Here is a 24,420-nt window from a genome sequence, read left to right as displayed (position 1 = left end):
CAGCATGCTTTCCCCTCCCATACACAGCATGCTTTCCCCTCCCATACACAGCATGTTTTCCCTTCCCATACACAGCATGTGTTCCCTTCCCATACACAGCATGTGTTCCCTTCCCATACACAGCATGTGTTCCCCTCCCATACACATCATGTTTTCCCCTCCCATACACAGCATGTGTTCACTTCCCATACACAGCATGCTTTCCCCTCCCATACACAGCATGTTTTCCCTTCCCATACACAGCATGTTTTCCCCTCCCACACACAGCATGTGTTCACTTCCCATACACAGCATGCTTTCCCCGCCCATACACAGCATGTTTTCCCTTCCCATACACAGCATGCTTTCCCCTCCCATACACAGCATGTGTTCCCCTCCCATACACAGCTTGTGTTCCCTTCCCATACACAGCATGTGTTCCCCTCACACACACAGCATGTGTTCCCCTCCCACACACAGCATGAGTTCCCTTCCCATACACAGCATGTGTTCCCTTCCCATACACAGCATGTGTTCCCTTCCAATACCCAGCATGTGTTCCCCTCCCACACACATCATGTTTTCCCCTCCCATACACAGCATGTGTTCCCCTCCCATACACAGCATGTGTTCCCCTCCCATACACAGCATGTGTTCCCTTCCCATACACAGCATGTTTTCACTTCCACTACCTAGCATGTTTTCCCCTCCCATACACAGCATGTGTTCCCTTCCCATACACAGCATGTGTTCGCCTCCCATACACAGCATGCTTTCCCCTCCCATACACAGCATGTTTTCCCTTCCCATACACAGCATGTTTTCCCCTCCCACACACAGCATGTGTTCCCCTCCCACACACAGCATGTGTTCCCTTCCCATACACAGCATGTGTTCCCCTCCCATACACAGCATGTTTTCCCCTCCCATACACAGCTTGTTTTCCACTTCCATACACAGCATGTGTTCCCCTCCCACACCCAGCATGTTTTCTGCCTCTTTCCATACCAAGCATGTGTTCCCCTCTCATACCCAGCATGTTTTCTGCCCGCAATACTTAACATGTTTGCCCCTCCCATACCCAGCATCTTTTCCCCTCCGACATCCAGCATGTTTTCTGCCCCTTCCTAAACCAAACATGTGCTCCCCTCTCATACCCAGCATATTTTCTGCCCCTCACACGTTTGCCCCTCCAATGACCAGCATGTTTTCCACCTTTCCATACCAAGCATGTTTTCCCCTCCCATACACAGTATGTTTTTCCCTTCCCATATACAACATGTTTCCCCTCCCATAAACAGCATGTTTTCCTCCCTATACACAACATTGTGTTTTCCTCCCTATACACAACATGTTTTCCCCTCACATACATGGCATGTTTCCCCTATACACAGCATGTGTTCTTCTCCCTGTACACAGCATGTTTCCCCTCCCATAAACAGCATGTTTCCCCTCCCATACCAAACTTGTTTTTCCTCCAGTAACCAGCATGTTGTCCACATACACAGCATGCTTTCCCCTCACTTTCAAAGCATGTTTTCCCTTCCAATACCCAGCATGTGTTCCCCTCCCACACACAGCATGTGTTCCCCTCCCACACACAGCATGTGTTCCCCTCCCACACACAGCATGTGTTCCCCTCCCACACACAGCATGTGTTCCCCTCCCACACACAGCATGTGTTCCCCTCCCACACACAGCATGTGTTCCCCTCCCACACACAGCATGTGTTCCCTTCCCATACACAGCATGTGTTCCCCTCCCATACACAGCATGTGTTCCCCTCCCATATACAGCATGTTTTCCCCTCCCACACACAGGTGAAAGACTTCACAAAAATCCATACTTAGCATGTTTTCCCATCCCCGGGGCGTTCGGCCAAGAACTTACTGATGATCCGGCAAGTCTCCTGGCCATGGAATGCGTAGAGCCACACAGGTCCATACATAACATGTTGTCTGCAAACTGGCACACTGTCCCTCGAACACACTGAAACACAGTAAAACATCCCTAAAATTACAACAGATGTGTATTGCATCTTCATTTTCCACAAAAATTTGCTTGTCATAATTATAGATAACTGTAAGAGTAGCAATGAAACCCACAATAATTTTGTCATACCAAATATGCATTTTTCCGTTGTGGACATGAACAGTGTTGTGGAAGAGGTCAAATGAAATTTTAGATGCTTTTTCACAACAAGAACAGACAGATAGGGCAAAAATTGAATGGTTATATCAAAAGGTCTGTATAATTATATGGAAGAGCAACTCTTGAAAAAACACAGGAGCAATTTGAGAGTATCATGCAAATTTCATACTATCTTCCCAAATATTAGTTGATTTGGTACAAATTTCAAAAAATTATCTCACAACAATCATGACATAAAATGGGGTTGGCATAATTTCATCGTAAGCCTGCATATTCCTGTCAATGTTCCATTGTGACCTATTAGGCTCAATAAAATTAATGTACTTTTGCAAACTTTGTTATTTTGCTTACTTATTGCGTCATTTTGAATATATCTTTAAATTAAAACCAAATAGAAGAAAAAACATTTCACTTACTTTGAGAAAGTTTTCATACAATTTCTGCCTTTGTTTTCCAAATATATCGAGCATTGGTTGGTCAGATAGACTGGTATTTCCTGATTGGTCCGACTCATACTGGGCTTGGCTAGGCATTAGGGTCTGACACATCACGCGCCCAAACCCCACAACTCTTTGCAAAATTGTCACCACGTCGATAGCACCACTGGATATTGGCAGGGTAGCCATAGTTGCCTCTTGGCTTTCTTGCAGCGGATTTGGAAATGAAATGTTTGATGTAAGGGAATTGGTAAAGGAATCATATCCTCCATATTCTTGCTTTTGATTTTCATCAGAATTTTCAGAATGGCGTTCATGGTATCTACTTCTATGTAATGTTTCTTGTCTTGGGATTCCAACATTTTCATTTTGATTCTCTACTTTTGGGCTCTGCTTTAGAACAGAAAATGCTGACTTTCCTTGACCAGCTGATATATCAACCCTTTCCGACACAACTCCTCCTTTTTGTGGAGAAGGTCTGAGTAATGAGCCGTTGCCTGCAAAATCAGACACAGCTACTACCGGATGACTTTCTGTTGCCACAGCAGATGATGATTCTGACAACACTTCCTCTACTGGAGGAAAGCTGAAGTCTCCAATGGGTGAATCAGACTTATCAGTTATTGTATCACTGTCATCATGATCGAAAGTGACAGCGTCCAGTGAAGATCTACTTCTATTGAAGTTGGAGGCTTCTCTTTTTTCACTTTCTGACACAGGCATTGGCATTAACTCATGGAACTTATCTCGATCACTTAGATTTGGTAAGGAGCTACTATGCCTAAGCTGGGCAAATGACAGTAGATTCTTCTCATCATAGTGCCCGAATGACCTAGCAACATTGCCTAGGTATGACCCGTTAAGCATGGAACTATTGGACATATTGACGGGGTCTGAGCTTGGGCGTCGGGAGCTTGTGTTCATGAATGGAGACATAGAATCATCTGAAGGGGTTATAATGGGGAAATCAGGGGCCTGGGAGGGATCCGGCCCAGGGGAGGAAGGGCCACTGAACCCTGTGGAGTCTTGTTGGTGACTGCGGCTCCCAGGCAACCATTGCTGAAATAGAACAAACGTTGTTCTCAACAAGCATTAAAATAATTGATTTATTAAACTTCTTCCATAAACTTCAAAAACATTGAAAACTCTCCACAAAGCCTTTACTTGAGTCACTTCGTAAAAATAACTTTTAAAAAGGCCCATGAAAATCAAGAGCTCAGTGGACTTTTTTCTCAGTTAAACATGGGACATAACTCCACAATTATTAAAGCCAGGGTTACGAGCCTCCAGGTTTCTGCTATAAACATTCTGTGTGATTTTTGTCTGGCAACATGTGCATCAAGTTTCATTTGAAAATCAAAAATTTAATAATCATAGCAAAGGAAAAAGCTTTGGGATGACCACGAAGCTAATGATGATGACAATGAGACCAAGGCTATAACAATATAGGAATTATGACTGCTCATGTTAACTCTGCAAATCGGATGTGTTGCCTGTCGGGAGCACCCATAATTTCTCTAGTAAAGTTCACCATGACATTTGCCTTTAACCTTTTGACCCCCAAATCACTGACTTTCAGAGTAATGTCGACGAAAACAGAGATGAAGCTTCCGCATAAAATAATCCCCATGCTTCGCAGGCAATTTAAAACAGAACTATACTTTGAATTGACTGATTTTGAAATGTATGGATTATATTCTGAAAAGAAAAAGTATCACAAAATAGCTACAGGGTACATTGTATCTTATGATTCCATACTATTTTAGAATGGATAAAATGAGCCTGCAGTACAGTTTTTCCAATAATTCCTTACTGGGGTTGACTTGGCAGATGATGGGTTGGTGAATGCACTGTTGAAGGACGGGGTAAGCGACTTGGAGATGGTTCCCTGTCTCTGGGCCTGCTGACTTGGGGAATGCAGGGAACCGGTCCATGGGAAATCACACTTTTTGTACTGTAACAAATAATGTCACTGAGTGAACATGCAACACTCCTGCTAAATTTGTTTAAAGCAATGTTTAATTCAGAAACCATGAATTATACATAAACTAAAGCTGAACAAATAATTTATATGTATCATTTTATGACATCAAGAAATCAGGATGAAAGGACCATTGTATAGTTAATAGAAATAAAAAAGCAGCAGCCAAATGTATAAAACTAGAAAACTCTTTGGTTTGGTCAAAGTTAGCCATAAAACTTATTGATTGGTCAAATATTTATCAAGTAAGTTTTATCGACCAATCAAATCATTTAAATGTGCAAACTATCCAAAAATAACCTGGGAATAACATATCAAGGTTGTATACCATTGGCTGCTGAGGTTTATTATATAATGTCTCATAACAAAACTGACATTTGCACAAATCTAATGTGTTTAAAAATGTTAAAAGTCACAAAATGATGAACAGAGACAATGCACAACTACTAGAGAAGACACCTTATAGCTGCTATCTCACAGATTTACAGTTTTGACATTTTGTTTCAGCTTTTATTTCAGTATCAACTAATTTTGGTATCAATGTCTTCAATTCATTCATATAAGATAACTCACAATAGAACAGATCTCAATTGTTTAGAATAATATACAAAAATTCATTTTTCTTACTCCCAAATAAGTCTTACCACAATTTATTCAATTGATTAAATATACCAAAAAGAATGAATAAATGTCAAAAACAATGCCTCTTATGAAGGATACGGACTTTAATTTTGAAGAAAGGTGTTCAAAACACAGTATTACTACCTTATGAGACGATAGTCAATTACAGTAAATCTTTTAGCATTCACCAATCATTTAAAAAATTTGCATTTTCAGCCTTTAAATACACGGTTACAATCTTGTTATCAGTAATTTATATTTTCCATAAATGCATTATTTAGTAGGTAGTTAAAGGCTTATCACTCAAAATTTATGTTTGGTTTACATGTGTATGTATTGATTTTGAATAAGAGTGTCACTTTAAGGCGTTAGTAACGCTTTTAGCCATAAAACATATAAAATGTCAATGTCCAAACGTAAATATGAAAAACTGCTATCTGATCTTTGTTAGCAGTCTTGTATCACTGGTTTCCAGACATTAATGCAAAAATTGGCTCATTCCAACACAAAAAGTTGTCGAAACAATCAATCTGTAAGAGTGCAGCTTTAAAGTGCTGCTTAAGAGGTGATAACCTTAAATTCAAACATTTGAATTTGCAATATAATTTAACAAGTATATAAAAAACACTACCCTATCAATTGACACAGCGTTCATGACGAATACTTGAGTGTTTTGCTGAAGGACAAAACTCCATTGCTCCGCCTCGCTCATGAACAGTTGACGCCATGACTGCATCCTGAAATAAACAGAGTTCCTTTTCTCATTTCCATTGTTTTATTACTGTATTTTTCATATTGATTTATCATAAATAAATTTTTTTATCAGCCTACAAAAACGCTTAATATCTGAAGCAGTCAATCTTGACTCACTAAAAACTTTTGACATTTTGAAATGTATTGTCAAAAGAATTGAAAGCATTTTTGAAAGATATCTTCAAGCGAACTGAAACATAAACATAAATATAACAGATTGAATCTCTTATTATAAGTTTGAACAAAAGAGCACTAGATATCTTTTATTAATGGAAGCCAAAATATTACTAAAAATATGTACATGACACAGTGTCTATTTATAGAAATCTATTTTTTCCTGTGGATTTCCAGAATTTTAAAAAATGTAACAGCCATATCTTTTGTAATTATTTCTTTTCTTTCTGAAAGAATGTTTAATTGTTAACTCGACTACTATATTATATCCATCAATACACTATCTGACCAACAGGTATATAATATTAAAGCATTGTAAAGAAAGACAAAAAAGCATTTGAATAACAATAACCTGGTAAAACATTATACTACATATAAACTACTTCACTGTTTATATTCAAACTGCAAAACTCATAACAGAACAAAACTTAAGATTCATCTAAATATAAAACTGAACCGAGCACACTAAAATGTGGACCGGAGATTCACTGGTTTCCAATATCTATACCTCAGTGGTCACCACTAGTCCACTTTTGCTCCAATATCCGTACCTCAGTGGTCACCACTAGTCCACTTTTGCTCCAATATCTGTAACTCAGTGGTCACCACTAGTCCACTTTTGCTCCAATATCTGTAACTCAGTGGTCACCACTAGTCCACTTTTGCTCCAATATCTGTAACTCAGTGGTCACCACTAGTCCACTTTTGCTCCAATATCTGTACCTCAGCGGTCACCAATAGTCCACTTTTGCTCCAATATCTGTACCTCAGCGGTCACCAATAGTCCACTTTTGCTCCAATATCTGTACCTCAGTGGTGACCACATGAACACTTTTGCTCAAATATCTTTACAAAATGGCAACCACTAGTCCACTTTTGCTCCAAAATCTGTACTTTATTAGTCACCATAAGTCCACTTTTGCTCTAATATATATACCTCAGTGGTCACATCTTGTCCACTTTGTTACAGTATCTGTACCTCAGTGGTCATCACTAGTCCACTTTTGCTCCAAAATCTGTACTTTATTAGTCACCATAAGTCCACTTTTGCTCTAATATATATACCTCAGTGGTCACATCTTGTCCACTTTGTTACAGTATCTGTACCTCAGTGGTCATCACTAGTCCACTTTTGCTCCAATATCTGTACCTCAGTGGTCATCACAAGTCCACTTTTGCTCCAATATCTGAACCTCAGTGGTAACCACTAGTCCACTTTTGCTCCAATATCTGTAACTCAGTGGTCACCACTAGTCCACTTTTGCTCCAATATCCGTACCTCATTGGTCACGACTAGTCCACTTTGCTCCAATATCTGTACCTCAGTGGTCAACACTAGTCCACTTTTGCTCAAATATCTGTACCTCAGTGGTCACCACTAGTCCACATTTGCTCTAACATCTGTGCCTCAGTGATCTCCAATAGTTCCATCTTGCTCAAATATCTGTACCTCAGTGATCTCCAATAGTTCCATCTTGCTCAAATATCTGTACCTCAGTGGTCACCACTAGTCCACATTTGCTCTAACATCTGTGCCTCAGTGATCTCCAATACTTCCATCTTGCTCAAATAGCTGTACCTCAGTGGTCACCACTAGTCCACTTTTGCTCCAATATCTGTACCTCAGCGGTCACCAATAGTCCACTTTTGCTCCAATATCTGTACCTCAGCGGTCACCAATAGTCCACTTTTGCTCTAATATATATACCTCAGTGGTCACATCTAGTCAACCTTTACTCCAATATCTGTACCTCAGTGGTCACCACTAGGTCACTTTTGCTCCAATATCTGTACCTCAGTGGTCACCACTAGTCCACTTTGCTCCAATATCTGTACCTCAGTGGTCAACACTAGTCCACTTTTGCTCAAATATCTGTACCTCAGTGGTCACCACTAGTCCACATTTGCTCTAACATCTGTGCCTCAGTGATCTCCAATAGTTCCATATTGCTCAAATATCTGTACCTCAGTGATCTCCAATAGTTCCATCTTGCTCGAATATCAGTACCTCAGTGGTCACCACTAGTCCACATTTGCTCTAACATCTGTGCCTCAGTGATCTCCAATAGTTCCATCTTGCTCAAATATCTGTACCTCAGTGGTCACCACTAGTCCACATTTGCTCTAACATCTGTGCCTCAGTGATCTCCAATAGTTCCATCTTGCTCAAATATCTGTACCCCAGTGGTCACCACTAGTCCACATTTGCTCTAACATCTGTGCCTCAGTGATCTCCAATAGTTCCATCTTGCTCAAATATCTGTACCTCAGTGATCTCCAATAGTTCCATCTTGCTCAAATATCTGTACCTCAGTGGTCATCACTAGTCCACATTTGCTCTAACATCTGTGCCTCAGTGATCTCCAATAGTTCCATCTTGCTCAAATAGCTGTACCTCAGTGGTCACCACTAGTCCACATTTGCTCTAACATCTGTGCCTCAGTGATCTCCAATAGTTCCATCTTGCTCAAATATCTGTACCTCAGTGGTCACCACTAGTCCACATTTGCTCTAACATCTGTGCCTCAGTGATCTCCAATAGTTCCATCTTGCTCAAATATCTGTACCTCAGTGATCTCCAATAGTTCCATCTTGCTCAAATATCTGTACCTCAGTGGTCATCACTAGTCCACATTTGCTCTAACATCTGTGCCTCAGTGATCTCCAATAGTTCCATCTTGCTCAAATAGCTGTACCTCAGTGGTCACCACTAGTCCACATTTTCTCTAACATCTGTGCCTCAGTGATCTCCAATAGTTCCATCTTGCTCAAATATCTGTACCTCAGTGGTCACCACTAGTCCACATTTGCTCTAACATCTGTGCCTCAGTGATCTCCAATAGTTCCATCTTGCTCAAATAGCTGTACCTCAGTGGTCACCACTAGTCCACATTTGCTCTAACATCTGTGCCTCAGTGATCTCCAATAGTTCCATCTTGCTCAAATATCTGTACCTCAGTGGTCACCACTAGCCCACTTTTGCTCCAATATCTGTAACTCAGTGGTCACCACTAGTCCACACTTGCTCTAACATCTGTGCCTCAGTGATCTCCAATAGTTCCATCTTGCTCAAATATCTGTACCTCAGTGGTCACCACTAGTCCACATTTGCTCTAACATCTGTGCCTCAGTGATCTCCAATAGTTCCATCTTGCTCAAATATCTGTACCCCAGTGGTCACCACTAGTCCACATTTGCTCAAACATCTGTGCCTCAGTGATCTCCAATAGTTCCATCTTGCTCAAATATCTGTACCTCAGTGATCTCCAATAGTTCCATCTTGCTCAAATATCTGTACCTCAGTGGTCATCACTAGTCCACATTTGCTCTAACATCTGTGCCTCAGTGATCTCCAATAGTTCCATCTTGCTCAAATAGCTGTACCTCAGTGGTCACCACTAGTCCACATTTGCTCTAACATCTGTGCCTCAGTGATCTCCAATAGTTCCATCTTGCTCAAATATCTGTACCTCAGTGGTCACCACTAGTCCACATTTGCTCTAACATCTGTGCCTCAGTGATCTCCAATAGTTCCATCTTGCTCCAATATCTGTACCTCAGCGGTCACCAATAGTCCACTTTTGCTACAATATCTGTACCTCAGCGGTCACCAATAGTCCACTTTTGCTCCAATATCTGTACCTCAGTGGTGACCAAATGAACACTTTTGCTCAAATATCTTTACAAAATGGCAACCACTAGTCCACTTTTGCTCCAAAATCTGTACTTTATTAGTCACCATAAGTCCACTTTTGCTCTAATATATATACCTCAGTGGTCACATCTTGTCCACTTTGTTACAGTATCTGTACCTCAGTGGTCATCACTAGTCAACTTTTGCTCCAAAATCTGTACTTTATTAGTCACCATAAGTCCACTTTTGCTCTAATATATATACCTCAGTGGTCACATCTTGTCCACTTTGTTACAGTATCTGTACCTCAGTGGTCATCACAAGTCCACTTTTGCTCCAATATCTGTACCTCAGTGGTAACCACTAGTCCACTTTTGCTCCAATATCTGTAACTCAGTGGTCACCACTAGTCCACTTTTGCTCCAATATCCGTACCTCAGTGGTCACTACTAGTCCACTTTGCTCCAATATCTGTACCTCAGTGGTCAACACTAGTCCACTTTTGCTCAAATATCTGTACCTCAGTGGTCACCACTAGTCCACATTTGCTCTAACATCTGTGCCTCAGTGATCTCCAATAGTTCCATCTTGCTCAAATATCTGTACCTCAGTGATCTCCAATAGTTCCATCTTGCTCAAATATCAGTACCTCAGTGGTCACCACTAGTCCACATTTGCTCTAACATCTGTGCCTCAGTGATCTCCAATAGTTCCATCTTGCTCAAATATCTGTACCTCAGTGGTCACCACTAGTCCACATTTGCTCTAACATCTGTGCCTCAGTGATCTCCAATAGTTCCATCTTGCTCAAATATCTGTACCCCAGTGGTCACCACTAGTCCACATTTGCTCAAACATCTGTGCCTCAGTGATCTCCAATAGTTCCATCTTGCTCAAATATCTGTACCTCAGTGATCTCCAATAGTTCCATCTTGCTCAAATATCTGTACCTCAGTGGTCATCACTAGTCCACATTTGCTCTAACATCTGTGCCTCAGTGATCTCCAATAGTTCCATCTTGCTCAAATAGCTGTACCTCAGTGGTCACCACTAGTCCACATTTGCTCTAACATCTGTGCCTCAGTGATCTCCAATAGTTCCATCTTGCTCAAATATCTGTACCTCAGTGGTCACCACTAGTCCACATTTGCTCTAACATCTGTGCCTCAGTGATCTCCAATAGTTCCATCTTGCTCAAATAGCTGTACCTCAGTGGTCACCACTAGTCCACATTTGCTCTAACATCTGTGCCTCAGTGATCTCCAATAGTTCCATCTTGCTCAAATATCTGTACCTCAGTGGTCACCACTAGTCCACATTTGCTCTAACATCTGTGCCTCAGTGATCTCCAATACTTCCATCTTGCTCAAATAGCTGTACCTCAGTGGTCACCACTAGTCCACTTTTGCTCCAATATCTGTACCTCAGCGGTCACCAATAGTCCACTTTTGCTCCAATATCTGTACCTCAGCGGTCACCAATAGTCCACTTTTGCTCTAATATATATACCTCAGTGGTCACATCTAGTCAACCTTTACTCCAATATCTGTACCTCAGTGGTCACCACTAGGTCACTTTTGCTCCAATATCTGTACCTCAGTGGTCACCACTAGTCCACTTTGCTCCAATATCTGTACCTCAGTGGTCAACACTAGTCCACTTTTGCTCAAATATCTGTACCTCAGTGGTCACCACTAGTCCACATTTGCTCTAACATCTGTGCCTCAGTGATCTCCAATAGTTCCATCTTGCTCAAATATCTGTACCTCAGTGATCTCCAATAGTTCCATCTTGCTCAAATATCAGTACCTCAGTGGTCACCACTAGTCCACATTTGCTCTAACATCTGTGCCTCAGTGATCTCCAATAGTTCCATCTTGCTCAAATATCTGTACCTCAGTGGTCACCACTAGTCCACATTTGCTCTAACATCTGTGCCTCAGTGATCTCCAATAGTTCCATCTTGCTCAAATATCTGTACCTCAGTGGTCACCACTAGTCCACATTTGCTCTAACATCTGTGCCTCAGTGATCTCCAATAGTTCCATCTTGCTCAAATAGCTGTACCTCAGTGATCTCCAATAGTTCCATCTTGCTCAAATATCTGTACCTCAGTGGTCATCACTAGTCCACATTTGCTCTAACATCTGTGCCTCAGTGATCTCCAATAGTTCCATCTTGCTCAAATAGCTGTACCTCAGTGGTCACCACTAGTCCACATTTGCTCTAACATCTGTGCCTCAGTGATCTCCAATAGTTCCATCTTGCTCAAATATCAGTACCTCAGTGGTCACCACTAGTCCACATTTGCTCTAACATCTGTGCCTCAGTGATCTCCAATAGTTCCATCTTGCTCAAATAGCTGTACCTCAGTGGTCACCACTAGTCCACATTTGCTCTAACATCTGTGCCTCAGTGATCTCCAATAGTTCCATCTTGCTCAAATATCTGTACCTCAGTGGTCACCACTAGTCCACATTTGCTCTAACATCTGTGCCTCAGTGATCTCCAATAGTTCCATCCTGCTCAAATATCTGTACCTCAGTGGTCATCACTAGTCCACTTTTACTCAAATATCTGTACCTCAGTGGTCATCACTAGCCAACTTTTACTCAAATATCTGTACCTCAGTGGTCACCACTAGTCCACTTTTACTCAAATATCTGTACCTCAGTGGTCACCACTAGTCCACTTTTACTCCAATATCTGTACCTCAGTGGTCACCACTAGTCCACTTTTGATCCAAAATCTGTACCTCAGTGGTCACCACTAGTCCACTTTTACTCCAATATCTGTACCTCAGTGGTCATCACTAGCCCACTTTTACTCCAATATCTGTACCTCAGTGGTCACCACTAGTCCACTTTTACTCCAATATCTGTACCTCTGAGTGGTCACCACTTGCCAACTTTTACTCAAATATCTGTACCTCAGTGGTCATCACTAGTCCACTTTTACTCAAATATCTGTACCTCAGTGGTCATCACTAGTCCACTTTTACTCCAATATCTGTACCTCAGTGGTCACCACTAGTCCACTTTTACTCCAATATCTGTACCTCTGAGGCCACTCCTTTTTTATTTTTTGGTTTACAAGAATTTTTGGGAAAAATGTCCACCGGTCGGTCGAAAAAAAAAAAGAAAAAAAAAGGAAAAAAGTCACAAAACATATTCTTAAAGGGTAAAAATCAGAGAACAACATAAAAACATTGAAAATTTATATCATTTACATGACATTTTAAATTTTTAAACTGCTATTAATGCATGTTTTAATACACTCAAAGTTTCAAAGTTCTAATTAAACACACATTTTAAATCTTACATAATGTGCATATAAAACATCAATGAAATTGACTATAAAACATGTTTACATGTATAAGCTACACTTTTTATCAAAGATACATTGAATATTACTCAGCAAGACATTTGTTAAGCTTCAACGGTATGCTAAAGCAAAAGTGAATGCAGAACACTAAACTGAACAATATTAAATTGAAAAAAAGGCAATTTTACGCATTAAAATACAAAAAATTGCACGGTATTAAAACAATACATAATAATTTCTAAACATTGTTTCAGTTATTTCAATATTGAAAAATGCCAATTAAGTGAAATAATTACCAATTTTGTAAATAAGGAAGTAACATTTTATGAAGACATTTGAGCTTTAACATTGTGAAAGCAATTCCTGAAAAACTAAAAACCAAACTAGACCTAGATTTGAGTTTTAATACCCTTTACCATGGTGGGTCCTAGTTGTGTGTAACCCGATCCATGCTAAGTTCGGATATTTTCGGACCGGGATATTTACCATGGGATGTTCACCAAATCCATTTCAAATTCAAATCTTGCAGCAAATTACCACATCAGTACATAAAAATCACATAACAAAATAATAAATCTAGCATGTGACTTAACTTTATGTACCAATGATAGTAACAGAGAAATCCATAATTATGTATCGGATATTTTCATCTTCTCCCAACTCCGCCATTTTGTGTATACACGAGTTCACAGGGCATCTATACTTCATGCTTGTTTATTTTTCATTTTAAAGAGTATTCCTTGGTTACAACAACAAATCTCATTTATAGTGAAATATCAAGTTCATTACAAATTGAAATGGACTTATTCAAAATAGTTTTCAGTGTTGTTTTATCTAAATGTTTTGCACACAACTCCTGGCATTAGTATTAAAATGTCATTGAGACATGTGTTCAACTCTTTCATTGTTTTTACTCTACTATTAACCCAAACATGAATAAACATGTAATCTAGAATAAACACAAGCTTTACATTGACTCAATAACAAGTATTTCCAAACCATTTTGTGATTTCAAATCCATAAACACCATCGACCGAACTTGTGAAATTAGGTCACCGGTATCAACTTAGAGATTTTACTTTCGATTTCACCACTCACACTTAGTGCACTGTTATTTGATATTTAACCATAAAATGTTATAAAATGTTTTTCTCACACATAATTTACAGATATTTGTGTCTACTAATTCGATGGCAGCCGCTGACAATTTCATTTTTTATCTATAAACAACAATATTTTCATGACCTAAATTGGCGGGGAATAACAACAATCACGTGAGAGTTCTTGTTTGTGTCGGCTGTTAAATTTGCCAATGTTTATTGTTATTTTAACAACTCCTGCATATTTTAATTAATTATTTCATACAAAGAATGACTGCTATCGTCAATTCCGCCATTGCCATCGGCGCTGCCATAACAGTTGACTGGCTCACATGTTATCACTATAAATTAGGGATGCAAACGAATGGCAAAATTGATATTCGAATATTCGGTAATTCTTTCGATCGAATATTCGAATATTCGATTACCGAAATACGTATTTTAGAAGATGTATTAAATATTATTATTATTCGCTAAAGCAATAGCCGGGGCGTTTTTTACCCTACTTTGTCGTAGCCAGTACGCGCAACAGACCCTGATTTCCCCAAATGAGCCTTTGAAATTCTCCATTTTCAGGAAGAAAAAAGCAAAACATTATAAACAACAAATTGAATGATTCAATTCCGCTGCCTTTTGAAAACAATGTGAAATTAGATGGATTCCTAGTCAAACAGTGTTTTGCGCCTATGGAGGGTCTTTCCATAGGATAATCAGAAACGTTCTGAGATTGACCTCTAAATTGACTAAATAAAGATATGGAAACCCCAAACCAACTCGGTTCTAGTAAAATAATTAAACGAAAACATAAGTGTATTGGACTCAGATATTGTACAACAAGAGAGGAAATATATCCTAAAATCCATTTCAAAGCACGAAAATTGTATCGAAACATGGAAACAGTTTATCTAAAAAGCACATATATGCAACAACATTTTTGTAGCACATGGCATTCATATCGTCACTTCCATTTGCGCTTTGTTGTACAATAGTTGCAGCCAAGACAACATATTGGTGTTAAAGCCGATCCCTAGCTAGTTGTTGTAAAAGTAGGGGGACCTTTTATAGTACCCGGCGTTATGTACCTAAATGACACATGACGCGTGTCTAGTCATCCCATTCACACCTCTGGCATAAGGGGCCAATCGTTGTAAAAACAAGACAAACGAACTTTATAAACAACATCAGCGTTGTAGGCAAAATGTGTTTTATTCTCTTTATTGAACTTTTTTCGAATATTCGAATACCGATTTTGACATTCGAATACCAAACGTTTGATCGAATATTCGAATATTCGAATATTCGTTTGCATCCCTACTATAAATTGGCAATTACAACCACGGAACAACAAACCAGTCGAGATCTACTGCATTCGTACTCTTATCTCTGCGTTTTTCTTTCGTTTCGCACCAAAGTCAATACGGTCGGGAAAATAATTTTGAAAAAATAGTGAAATTCATTTTTTATTTTTTTTGTACTTTTCGGAAAATTAGACCCGCCGGTTTTGTAAACCAATTTATATAAAAGTAGTGGCCTGAGTGGTCACCACTTGCCAACTTTTACTCAAATATCTGTACCTCAGTGGTCACCACTAGTCCACATTTGCTCTAACATCTGTGCCTCAGTGATCTCCAATAGTTCCATCTTGCTCAAATATCTGTACCTCAGTGGTCACCACTTGCCAACTTTTACTCAAATATCTGTACCTCAGTGGTCATCACTAGTCCACTTTTACTCAAATATCTGTACCTCAGTGGTCATCACTAGTCCACTTTTACTCAAATATCTGTACCTCAGTGGTCATCACTAGTCCACTTTTACTCAAATATCTGTACCTCAGTGGTCATCACTAGTCCACTTTTACTCCAATATCTGTACCTCAGTGGTCACCACTAGTCCACTTTTACTCCAATATCTGTACCTCTGAGTGGTCACCACTTGCCAACTTTTACTCAAATATCTGTACAAATATCTGTACCTCAGTGGTCACCACTAGTCCACTTTTACTCCAATATCTGTACCTCAGTGGTCATCACTAGTCAACTTTTACTCCAATATCTGTACCTTAGTGGTCATCACGAGTCCACTTTTACTCCAATATCTGTACCTCAGTGGTCATCACTAGTCCACTTTTACTCCAATATCTGTACCTCAGTGGTCACCACTAGTCCACTTTTACTCCAATATCTGTACCTCTGAGTGGTCACCACTTGCCAACTTTTACTCAAATATCTGTACCTCAGTGGTCATCACTAGTCCACTTTTACTCAAATATCTGTACCTCAGTGGTCATCACTAGTCCACTTTTACTCAAATATCTGTACCTCAGTGGTCACCACTAGTCCACTTTTACTCCAATATCTGTACCTCTGAGTGGTCACCACTTGCCAACTTTTACTCAAATATCTGTACCTCAGTGGTCATCACTAGTCCACTTTTACTCAAATATCTGTACCTCAGTGGTCATCACTAGTCCACTTTTACTCAAATATCTGTACCTCAGTGGTCATCACTAGTCCACTTTTACTCAAATATCTGTACCTCAGTGGTCATCACTAGTCCACTTTTACTCAAATATCTGTACCTCAGTGGTCACCACTAGTCCACTTTTACTCCAATATCTGTACCTCTGAGTGGTCACCACTTGCCAACTTTTACTCAAATATCTGTACCTCAGTGGTCACCATTAGTCCACTTTTACTCCAATATCTGTACCTCAGTGGTCACCACTAGTCCACTTTTGATCCAAAATCTGTACCTCAGTGGTCACCACTAGTCCACTTTTACTCCAATATCTGTACCTCAGTGGTCACCACTAGTCCACTTTTACTCCAATATCTGTACCTCAGTGGTCATCACTAGTCAACTTTTACTCCAATATCTGTACCTCAGTGGTCATCACTAGTCCACTTTTACTCCAATATCTGTACCTCAGTGGTCATCACTAGTCCACTTTTACTCCAATATCTGTACCTCTGAGTGGTCACCACTAGTCCACTTTTACTCAAATATCTGTACCTCAGTGGTCACCACTAGTCCAGTTTTACTCCGATATCTGTACCTCAGTGGTCACCACTAGCCAACTTTTACTCAAATATCTGTACCTCAGTGGTCACCACTAGTCCACTTTTACTCAAATATCTGTACCTCAGTGGTCACCACTAGTCCACTTTTACTCAAATATCTGTACCTCTGAGTGGTCACCACTTGCCATCTTTTACTCAAATATCTGTACCTCAGTGGTCACCACTTGCCAACTTTTACTCAAATATCTGTACCTCAGTGGTCACCACTAGTCCACTTTTACTCAAATATCTGTACCTCAGTGGTCACCACTAGTCCACTTTTACTCAAATATCTGTACCTCAGTGGTCATCACTAGTCCACTTTTACTCAAATATCTGTACCTCAGTGGTCATCACTAGTCCACTTTTACTCAAATATCTGTACCTCAGTGGTCATCACTAGTCCACTTTTACTCAAATATCTGTACCTCAGTGGTCATCACTAGTCCACTTTTACTCAAATATCTGTACCTCTGAGTGGTCACCACTTGCCAACTTTTACTCAAATATCTGTACAAATATCTGTACCTCAGTGGTCACCACTTGCCAACTTTTACTCAAATATCTGTACCTCTGAGTGGTCACCACTTGACAACTTTTACTCAAATATCTGTACCTCAGTGGTCACCACTAGTCCACATTTGCTCTAACATCTGTGCCTCAGTGATCTCCAATAGTTCCATCTTGCTCAAATATCTGTACATCAGTGGTCATCACTAGTCCACTTTTACTCAAATATCTGTACCTCAGTGGTCACCACTTGCCAACTTTTACTCAAATATCTGTACCTCTGAGTGGTCACCACTTGACAACTTTTACTCAAATATCTGTACCTCAGTGGTCACCACTAGTCCACATTTGCTCTAACATCTGTGCCTCAGTGATCTCCAATAGTTCCATCTTGCTCAAATATCTGTACCTCAGTGGTCATCACTAGTCCACTTTTACTCAAATATCTGTACCTCAGTGGTCATCACTAGTCCACTTTTACTCAAATATCTGTACCTCAGTGGTCATCACTAGTCCACTTTTACTCAAATATCTGTACCTCAGTGGTCATCACTAGTCCACTTTTACTCAAATATCTGTACCTCAGTGGTCATCACTAGTCCACTTTTACTCAAATATCTGTACCTCAGTGGTCATCACTAGTCCACTTTTACTCAAATATCTGTACCTCAGTGGTCACCACTAGTCCACTTTTACTCCAATATCTGTACCTCAGTGGTCACCACTTGCCAACTTTTACTCCACTATCTGTTTATACATCAGTAGTTCCCACAAGTCCAGTTTTGATCCAATACAGGTCCTCAGTGGTCAATTTTTGTGGTGGAAAAAGTCTCTCCTGCAGATTGAGAGGACTGTAGCGGGTGAAACAACTTCCTTTACTTTGTAAGCTTTTTTGTGAATTTATTTATAAAAATAATTTCATGTTACAACTTCGCTTATTTGTACGTTTTTGTTTTTTTTTAAATCAGATATATTTCATATTAAATTACATCTACAAAACAGCTAATCAGTGATGGCCCTTCAAAATGGATCAATATGCATTTGTTTTCTCTTCCAGGAAACATTTCAATTGGAGAATGAACTTAGACAAGAGCACCACTGCGCAAATGATGATGGTATTCTGTTTCTTTAATGTTAGACTTACATGGGACAAAACTCAATATTGCTTACAGCTATTACAAGTTATGGGCCTTGTTTTTCATTCAAATGTTTTTCAGTCATGGCCAAGGTTACAGTTTTTGTACCATAACTTCTATAACCACACCAGGCTATTACAATACCCTAATTTGTTTCCTAAGAAAAACAGATAATATCTCTTATAGTAAGTCTAACCATAAGAACGATCTATATCTTTTATCAATGGAAGCCCAAATATTACTAAAAATATGTACATGAAACAGTGCCTATTTATAGAACAATAATTTTTCTGTGGTTTTCCAGGATTATAGAAAATATACGGTAACATCCATTTCTTTTGCAATCATTTCTTTTCTTTTAGTTAATTATTTAATTGTTAAATCAGCTACTACATAATACCCATTTATACACACTCTGACAAACAGGTATATAATTTAAAACCATTCCAAATAAAAACAAAATAGGGATAAAATAACAAAGACCTGTTATAACCTTATATTACATAAAAACTATTTCATTGATTCTATTCAAACTGCACAACTCATACCAGAACAAAACTGAAGAATCCTCTATATATGTTACTGTAACAGGAACACTAAAATGTGGACCGGAGATTCACTGGTTTCCAATATCTATACTTCAGTGGTCACCACTAGTCCACTTTTCTCCAATATCTGTACCTCAGTGGTAACCACTAGACTACTTTTGCTCCAATATATGTACCTCAGTGGTCACCACTAGTCCACTTTGCTCCAATATCTGTACCTCAGTGATCACCACAAGTCCACTTTATTCCAATATCTGTACCTCAGTGGTCGCCACTAGTCCTCTTTTGCTCCAATATCTGTACCTCAGTGGTCACCACTAGTCCACTTTTGCTCCAATATCTGTACCTCAGTGGTCACCACTAGTCCACTTTAGCTCCAATATCTGTACTTCAGTGGTCACCACTAGTCCACTTATGCTCCAATATCTGTACCTCAGTGATCACCACAAGTCCACTTTATTCCAATATCTGTACCTCAGTGGTCGCTACTAGTCCTCTTTTGCTCCAATATCTGTACCTCAGTGGTCACCACTAGTCCACTTTTGCTCCAATATCTGTACCTCAGTGGTCACCACTAGATCACTTTTGCTCCAATATCTGTACCTCAGTGGTCGCCACTAGTCCACTTTTGCTCCAATATCTGTACCTCAGTGGTCACCACTAGTCCACTTTTGCTCCAATATCTGTACCTCAGTGGTCACCACTAGTCCACTTTTGCTCCAATATCTGTACCTCAGTGGTCACCACTAGTCCACTTTTGCTCCAATATCTGTACCTCAGTGGTCACCACTAGTCCACTTTTGCTCCAATATCTGTACCTCAGTGGTCGCCACTAGTCCACTTTTGCTCCAATATCTGTACCTCAGTGGTCGCCACTAGTCCACTTTTGCTCCAATATCTGTACCTCAGTGGTCACCACTAGTCCACTTTAGCTCCAATATCTGTAACTCAGTGGTCACCACTAGTCCACTTATGCTCCAATATCTGTACCTCAGTGGTCACCACTAGTCCACTTTAGCTCCAATATCTGTACCTCAGTGGTCACCACTAGTCCACTTTAGCTCCAATATCTGTACCTCAGTGGTCGCCACTAGTCCACTTTAGCTCCAATATCTGTACTTCAGTGGTCGCCACTAGTCCACTTTTGCTCCAATATCTGTACCTCAGTGGTCGCCACTAGTCCACTTTTGCTCCAATATCTGTACCTCAGTGGTCGCCACTAGTCCACTTTTGCTCCAATATCTGTACCTCAGTGGTCACCACTAGTCCACTTTTACTCCAATATCTGTACCTCAGTGGTCACCACTTGCCAACTTTTACTCCACTATCTGTTTATACATCAGTAGTTCCCACAAGTCCAGTTTTGATCCAATACAGGTCCTCAGTGGTCAATTTTTGCGGTGGAAAAAGTCTCTCCTGCAGATTGAGAGGACTGTAGCGGGTGAAACAACTTCCTTTACTTTGTAAGCTTTTTTGTGAATTTATTTATAAAAATAATTTCATGTTACAACTTCGCTTATTTGTACGTTTTTGTTTTTTTTTAAATCAGATATATTTCATATTAAATTACATCTACAAAACAGCTAATCAGTGATGGCCCTTCAAAATGGATCAATATGCATTTGTTTTCTCTTCCAGGAAACATTTCAATTGGAGAATGAACTTAGACAAGAGCACCACTGCGCAAATGATGATGGTATTCTGTTTCTTTAATGTTAGACTTACATGGGACAAAACTCAATATTGCTTACAGCTATTACAAGTTATGGGCCTTGTTTTTCATTCAAATGTTTTTCAGTCATGGCCAAGGTTACAGTTTTTGTACCATAACTTCTATAACCACACCAGGCTATTACAATACCCTAATTTGTTTCCTAAGAAAAACAGATAATATCTCTTATAGTAAGTCTAACCATAAGAACGATCTATATCTTTTATCAATGGAAGCCCAAATATTACTAAAAATATGTACATGAAACAGTGCCTATTTATAGAACAATAATTTTTCTGTGGTTTTCCAGGATTATAGAAAATATACGGTAACATCCATTTCTTTTGCAATCATTTCTTTTCTTTTAGTTAATTATTTAATTGTTAAATCAGCTACTACATAATACCCATTTATACACACTCTGACAAACAGGTATATAATTTAAAACCATTCCAAATAAAAACAAAATAGGGATAAAATAACAAAGACCTGTTATAACCTTATATTACATAAAAACTATTTCATTGATTCTATTCAAACTGCACAACTCATACCAGAACAAAACTGAAGAATCCTCTATATATGTTACTGTAACAGGAACACTAAAATGTGGACCGGAGATTCACTGGTTTCCAATATCTATACTTCAGTGGTCACCACTAGTCCACTTTTCTCCAATATCTGTACCTCAGTGGTAACCACTAGACTACTTTTGCTCTAATATATGTACCTCAGTGGTCACCACTAGTCCACTTTGCTCCAATATCTGTACCTCAGTGATCACCACAAGTCCACTTTATTCCAATATCTGTACCTCAGTGGTCGCCACTAGTCCTCTTTTGCTCCAATATCTGTACCTCAGTGGTCACCACTAGTCCACTTTTGCTCCAATATCTGTACCTCAGTGGTCACCACTAGTCCACTTTAGCTCCAATATCTGTACTTCAGTGGTCACCACTAGTCCACTTATGCTCCAATATCTGTACCTCAGTGATCACCACAAGTCCACTTTATTCCAATATCTGTACCTCAGTGGTCGCTACTAGTCCTCTTTTGCTCCAATATCTGTACCTCAGTGGTCACCACTAGTCCACTTTTGCTCCAATATCTGTACCTCAGTGGTCACCACTAGATCACTTTTGCTCCAATATCTGTACCTCAGTGGTCGCCACTAGTCCACTTTTGCTCCAATATCTGTACCTCAGTGGTCGCCACTAGTCCACTTTTGCTCCAATATCTGTACCTCAGTGGTCACCACTAGTCCACTTTTGCTCTAATATCTGTACCTCAGTGGTCACCACTAGTCCACTTTTGCTCCAATATCTGTACCTCAGTGGTCACCACTAGTCCACTTTTGCTCCAATATCTGTACCTCAGTGGTCGCCACTAGTCCACTTTTGCTCCAATATCTGTACCTCAGTGGTCGCCACTAGTCCACTTTTGCTCCAATATCTGTACCTCAGTGGTCGCCACTAGTCCACTTTTGCTCCAATATCTGTACCTCAGTGGTCACCACTAGTCCACTTTAGCTCCAATATCTGTACCTCAGTGGTCACCACTAGTCCACTTATGCTCCAATATCTGTACCTCAGTGGTCACCACTAGTCCACTTTAGCTCCAATATCTGTACCTCAGTGGTCACCACTAGTCCACTTTAGCTCCAATATCTGTACCTCAGTGGTCACCACTAGTCCACTTTAGCTCCAATATCTGTACTTCAGTGGTCACCACTAGTCCACTTTATTCCAATATCTGTACCTCAGTGGTCGCCACTAGTCCTCTTTTGCTCCAATATCTGTACCTCAGTGGTCACCACTAGTCCACTTTTGCTCCAATATCTGTACCTCAGTGGTCACCACTAGTCCACTTTAGCTCCAATATCTGTACTTCAGTGGTCACCACTAGTCCACTTATGCTCCAATATCTGTACCTCAGTGATCACCACAAGTCCACTTTATTCCAATATCTGTACCTCAGTGGTCGCTACTAGTCCTCTTTTGCTCCAATATCTGTACCTCAGTGGTCGCCACTAGTCCACTTTTGCTCCAATATCTGTACCTCAGTGGTCGCCACTAGTCCACTTTTGCTCCAATATCTGTACCTCAGTGGTCGCCACTAGTCCACTTTTGCTCCAATATCTGTACCTCAGTGGTCACCACTAGTCCACTTTTGCTCCAATATCTGTACCTCAGTGGTCACCACTAGTCCACTTTTGCTCCAATATCTGTACCTCAGTGGTCACCACTAGTCCACTTTTGCTCCAATATCTGTACCTCAGTGGTCACCACTAGTCCACTTTTGCTCCAATATCTGTACCTCAGTGGACACTGCTAGTCCACTTTTGCTCCAATATCTGTACCTCAGTGATCACCACTAGTCCACTTTATTCCAATATCTGTACCTCAGTGGTCGCCACTAGTCCTCTTTTGCTCCAATATCTGTACCTCAGTGGTCGCCACTAGTCCACTTTTGCTCCAATATCTGTACCTCAGTGGTCGCCACTAGTCCACTTTTGCTCCAATATCTGTACCTCAGTGGTCACCACTAGATCACTTTTGCTCCAATATCTGTACCTCAGTGGTCACCACTAGATCACTTTTGCTCCAATATCTGTACCTCAGTGGTCACCACTAGTCCACTTTTGCTCCAATATCTGTACCTCAGTGGTCGCCACTAGTCCACTTTTGCTCCAATATCTGTACCTCAGTGGTCGCCACTAGTCCACTTTTGCTCCAATATCTGTACCTCAGTGGTCGCCACTAGTCCACTTTTGCTCCAATATCTGTACCTCAGTGGTCGCCACTAGTCCACTTTTGCTCCAATATCTGTACCTCAGTGGTCACCACTAGTCCACTTTAGCTCCAATATCTGTACTTCAGTGGTCGCCACTAGTCCACTTTAGCTCCAATATCTGTACCTCAGTGGTCACCACTAGTCCACTTTTGCTCCAATATCTGTACCTCAGTGGTCACCACTAGTCCACTTTTGCTCCAATATCTGTACCTCAGTGGTCACCACTAGTCCACTTTTGCTCCAATATCTGTACCTCAGTGGTCACCACTAGTCCACTTTTGCTCCAATATCTGTACCTCAGTGGTCACCACTAGTCCACTTTTGCTCCAATATCTGTACCTCAGTGGTCACCACTAGGTCACTTTTACTCCAATATCTGTACCTCAGTGGTCACCACTAGTCCACTTGTGCTCCAATATCTGTACTTCAGTGGTCACCACTAGTCCACTTTTGCTCCAATATCTGTACCTCAGTGGTCATCACTAGTCCACTTTGCTCCAATATCT

The 24,420-nt window shown here is 40.2% G+C and overlaps 1 protein-coding gene across 1 annotated transcript in view; it reads right to left on the bottom strand.

Annotated features, from left to right (window-relative positions):
* LOC128210444 (uncharacterized) overlaps positions 1–7,527 on the bottom strand; it is a 34,520-nt gene extending 26,993 nt beyond the window's left edge. Inside the window, exons 1-5 of the mRNA XM_052914793.1 lie at positions 7,496–7,527; positions 5,801–5,906; positions 4,381–4,521; positions 2,547–3,626; positions 1,870–1,968 (exon numbers count right to left, since the gene is read on the bottom strand). Of these exons, the coding sequence (XP_052770753.1) occupies positions 1,870–1,968; positions 2,547–3,626; positions 4,381–4,521; positions 5,801–5,906; positions 7,496–7,527 (1,458 nt within the window). The remainder of the gene's footprint in view (positions 1–1,869; positions 1,969–2,546; positions 3,627–4,380; positions 4,522–5,800; positions 5,907–7,495) is intronic.
* Between the last annotated feature and the right edge of the window lie 16,893 nt (positions 7,528–24,420).

The sequence above is a fragment of the Mya arenaria genome, chromosome 12 (genome assembly GCF_026914265.1).
Source record: "Mya arenaria isolate MELC-2E11 chromosome 12, ASM2691426v1".
NCBI lineage: Eukaryota > Metazoa > Mollusca > Bivalvia > Myida > Myidae > Mya > Mya arenaria.
This window is presented reverse-complemented; position numbering and strand designations above follow the sequence as displayed.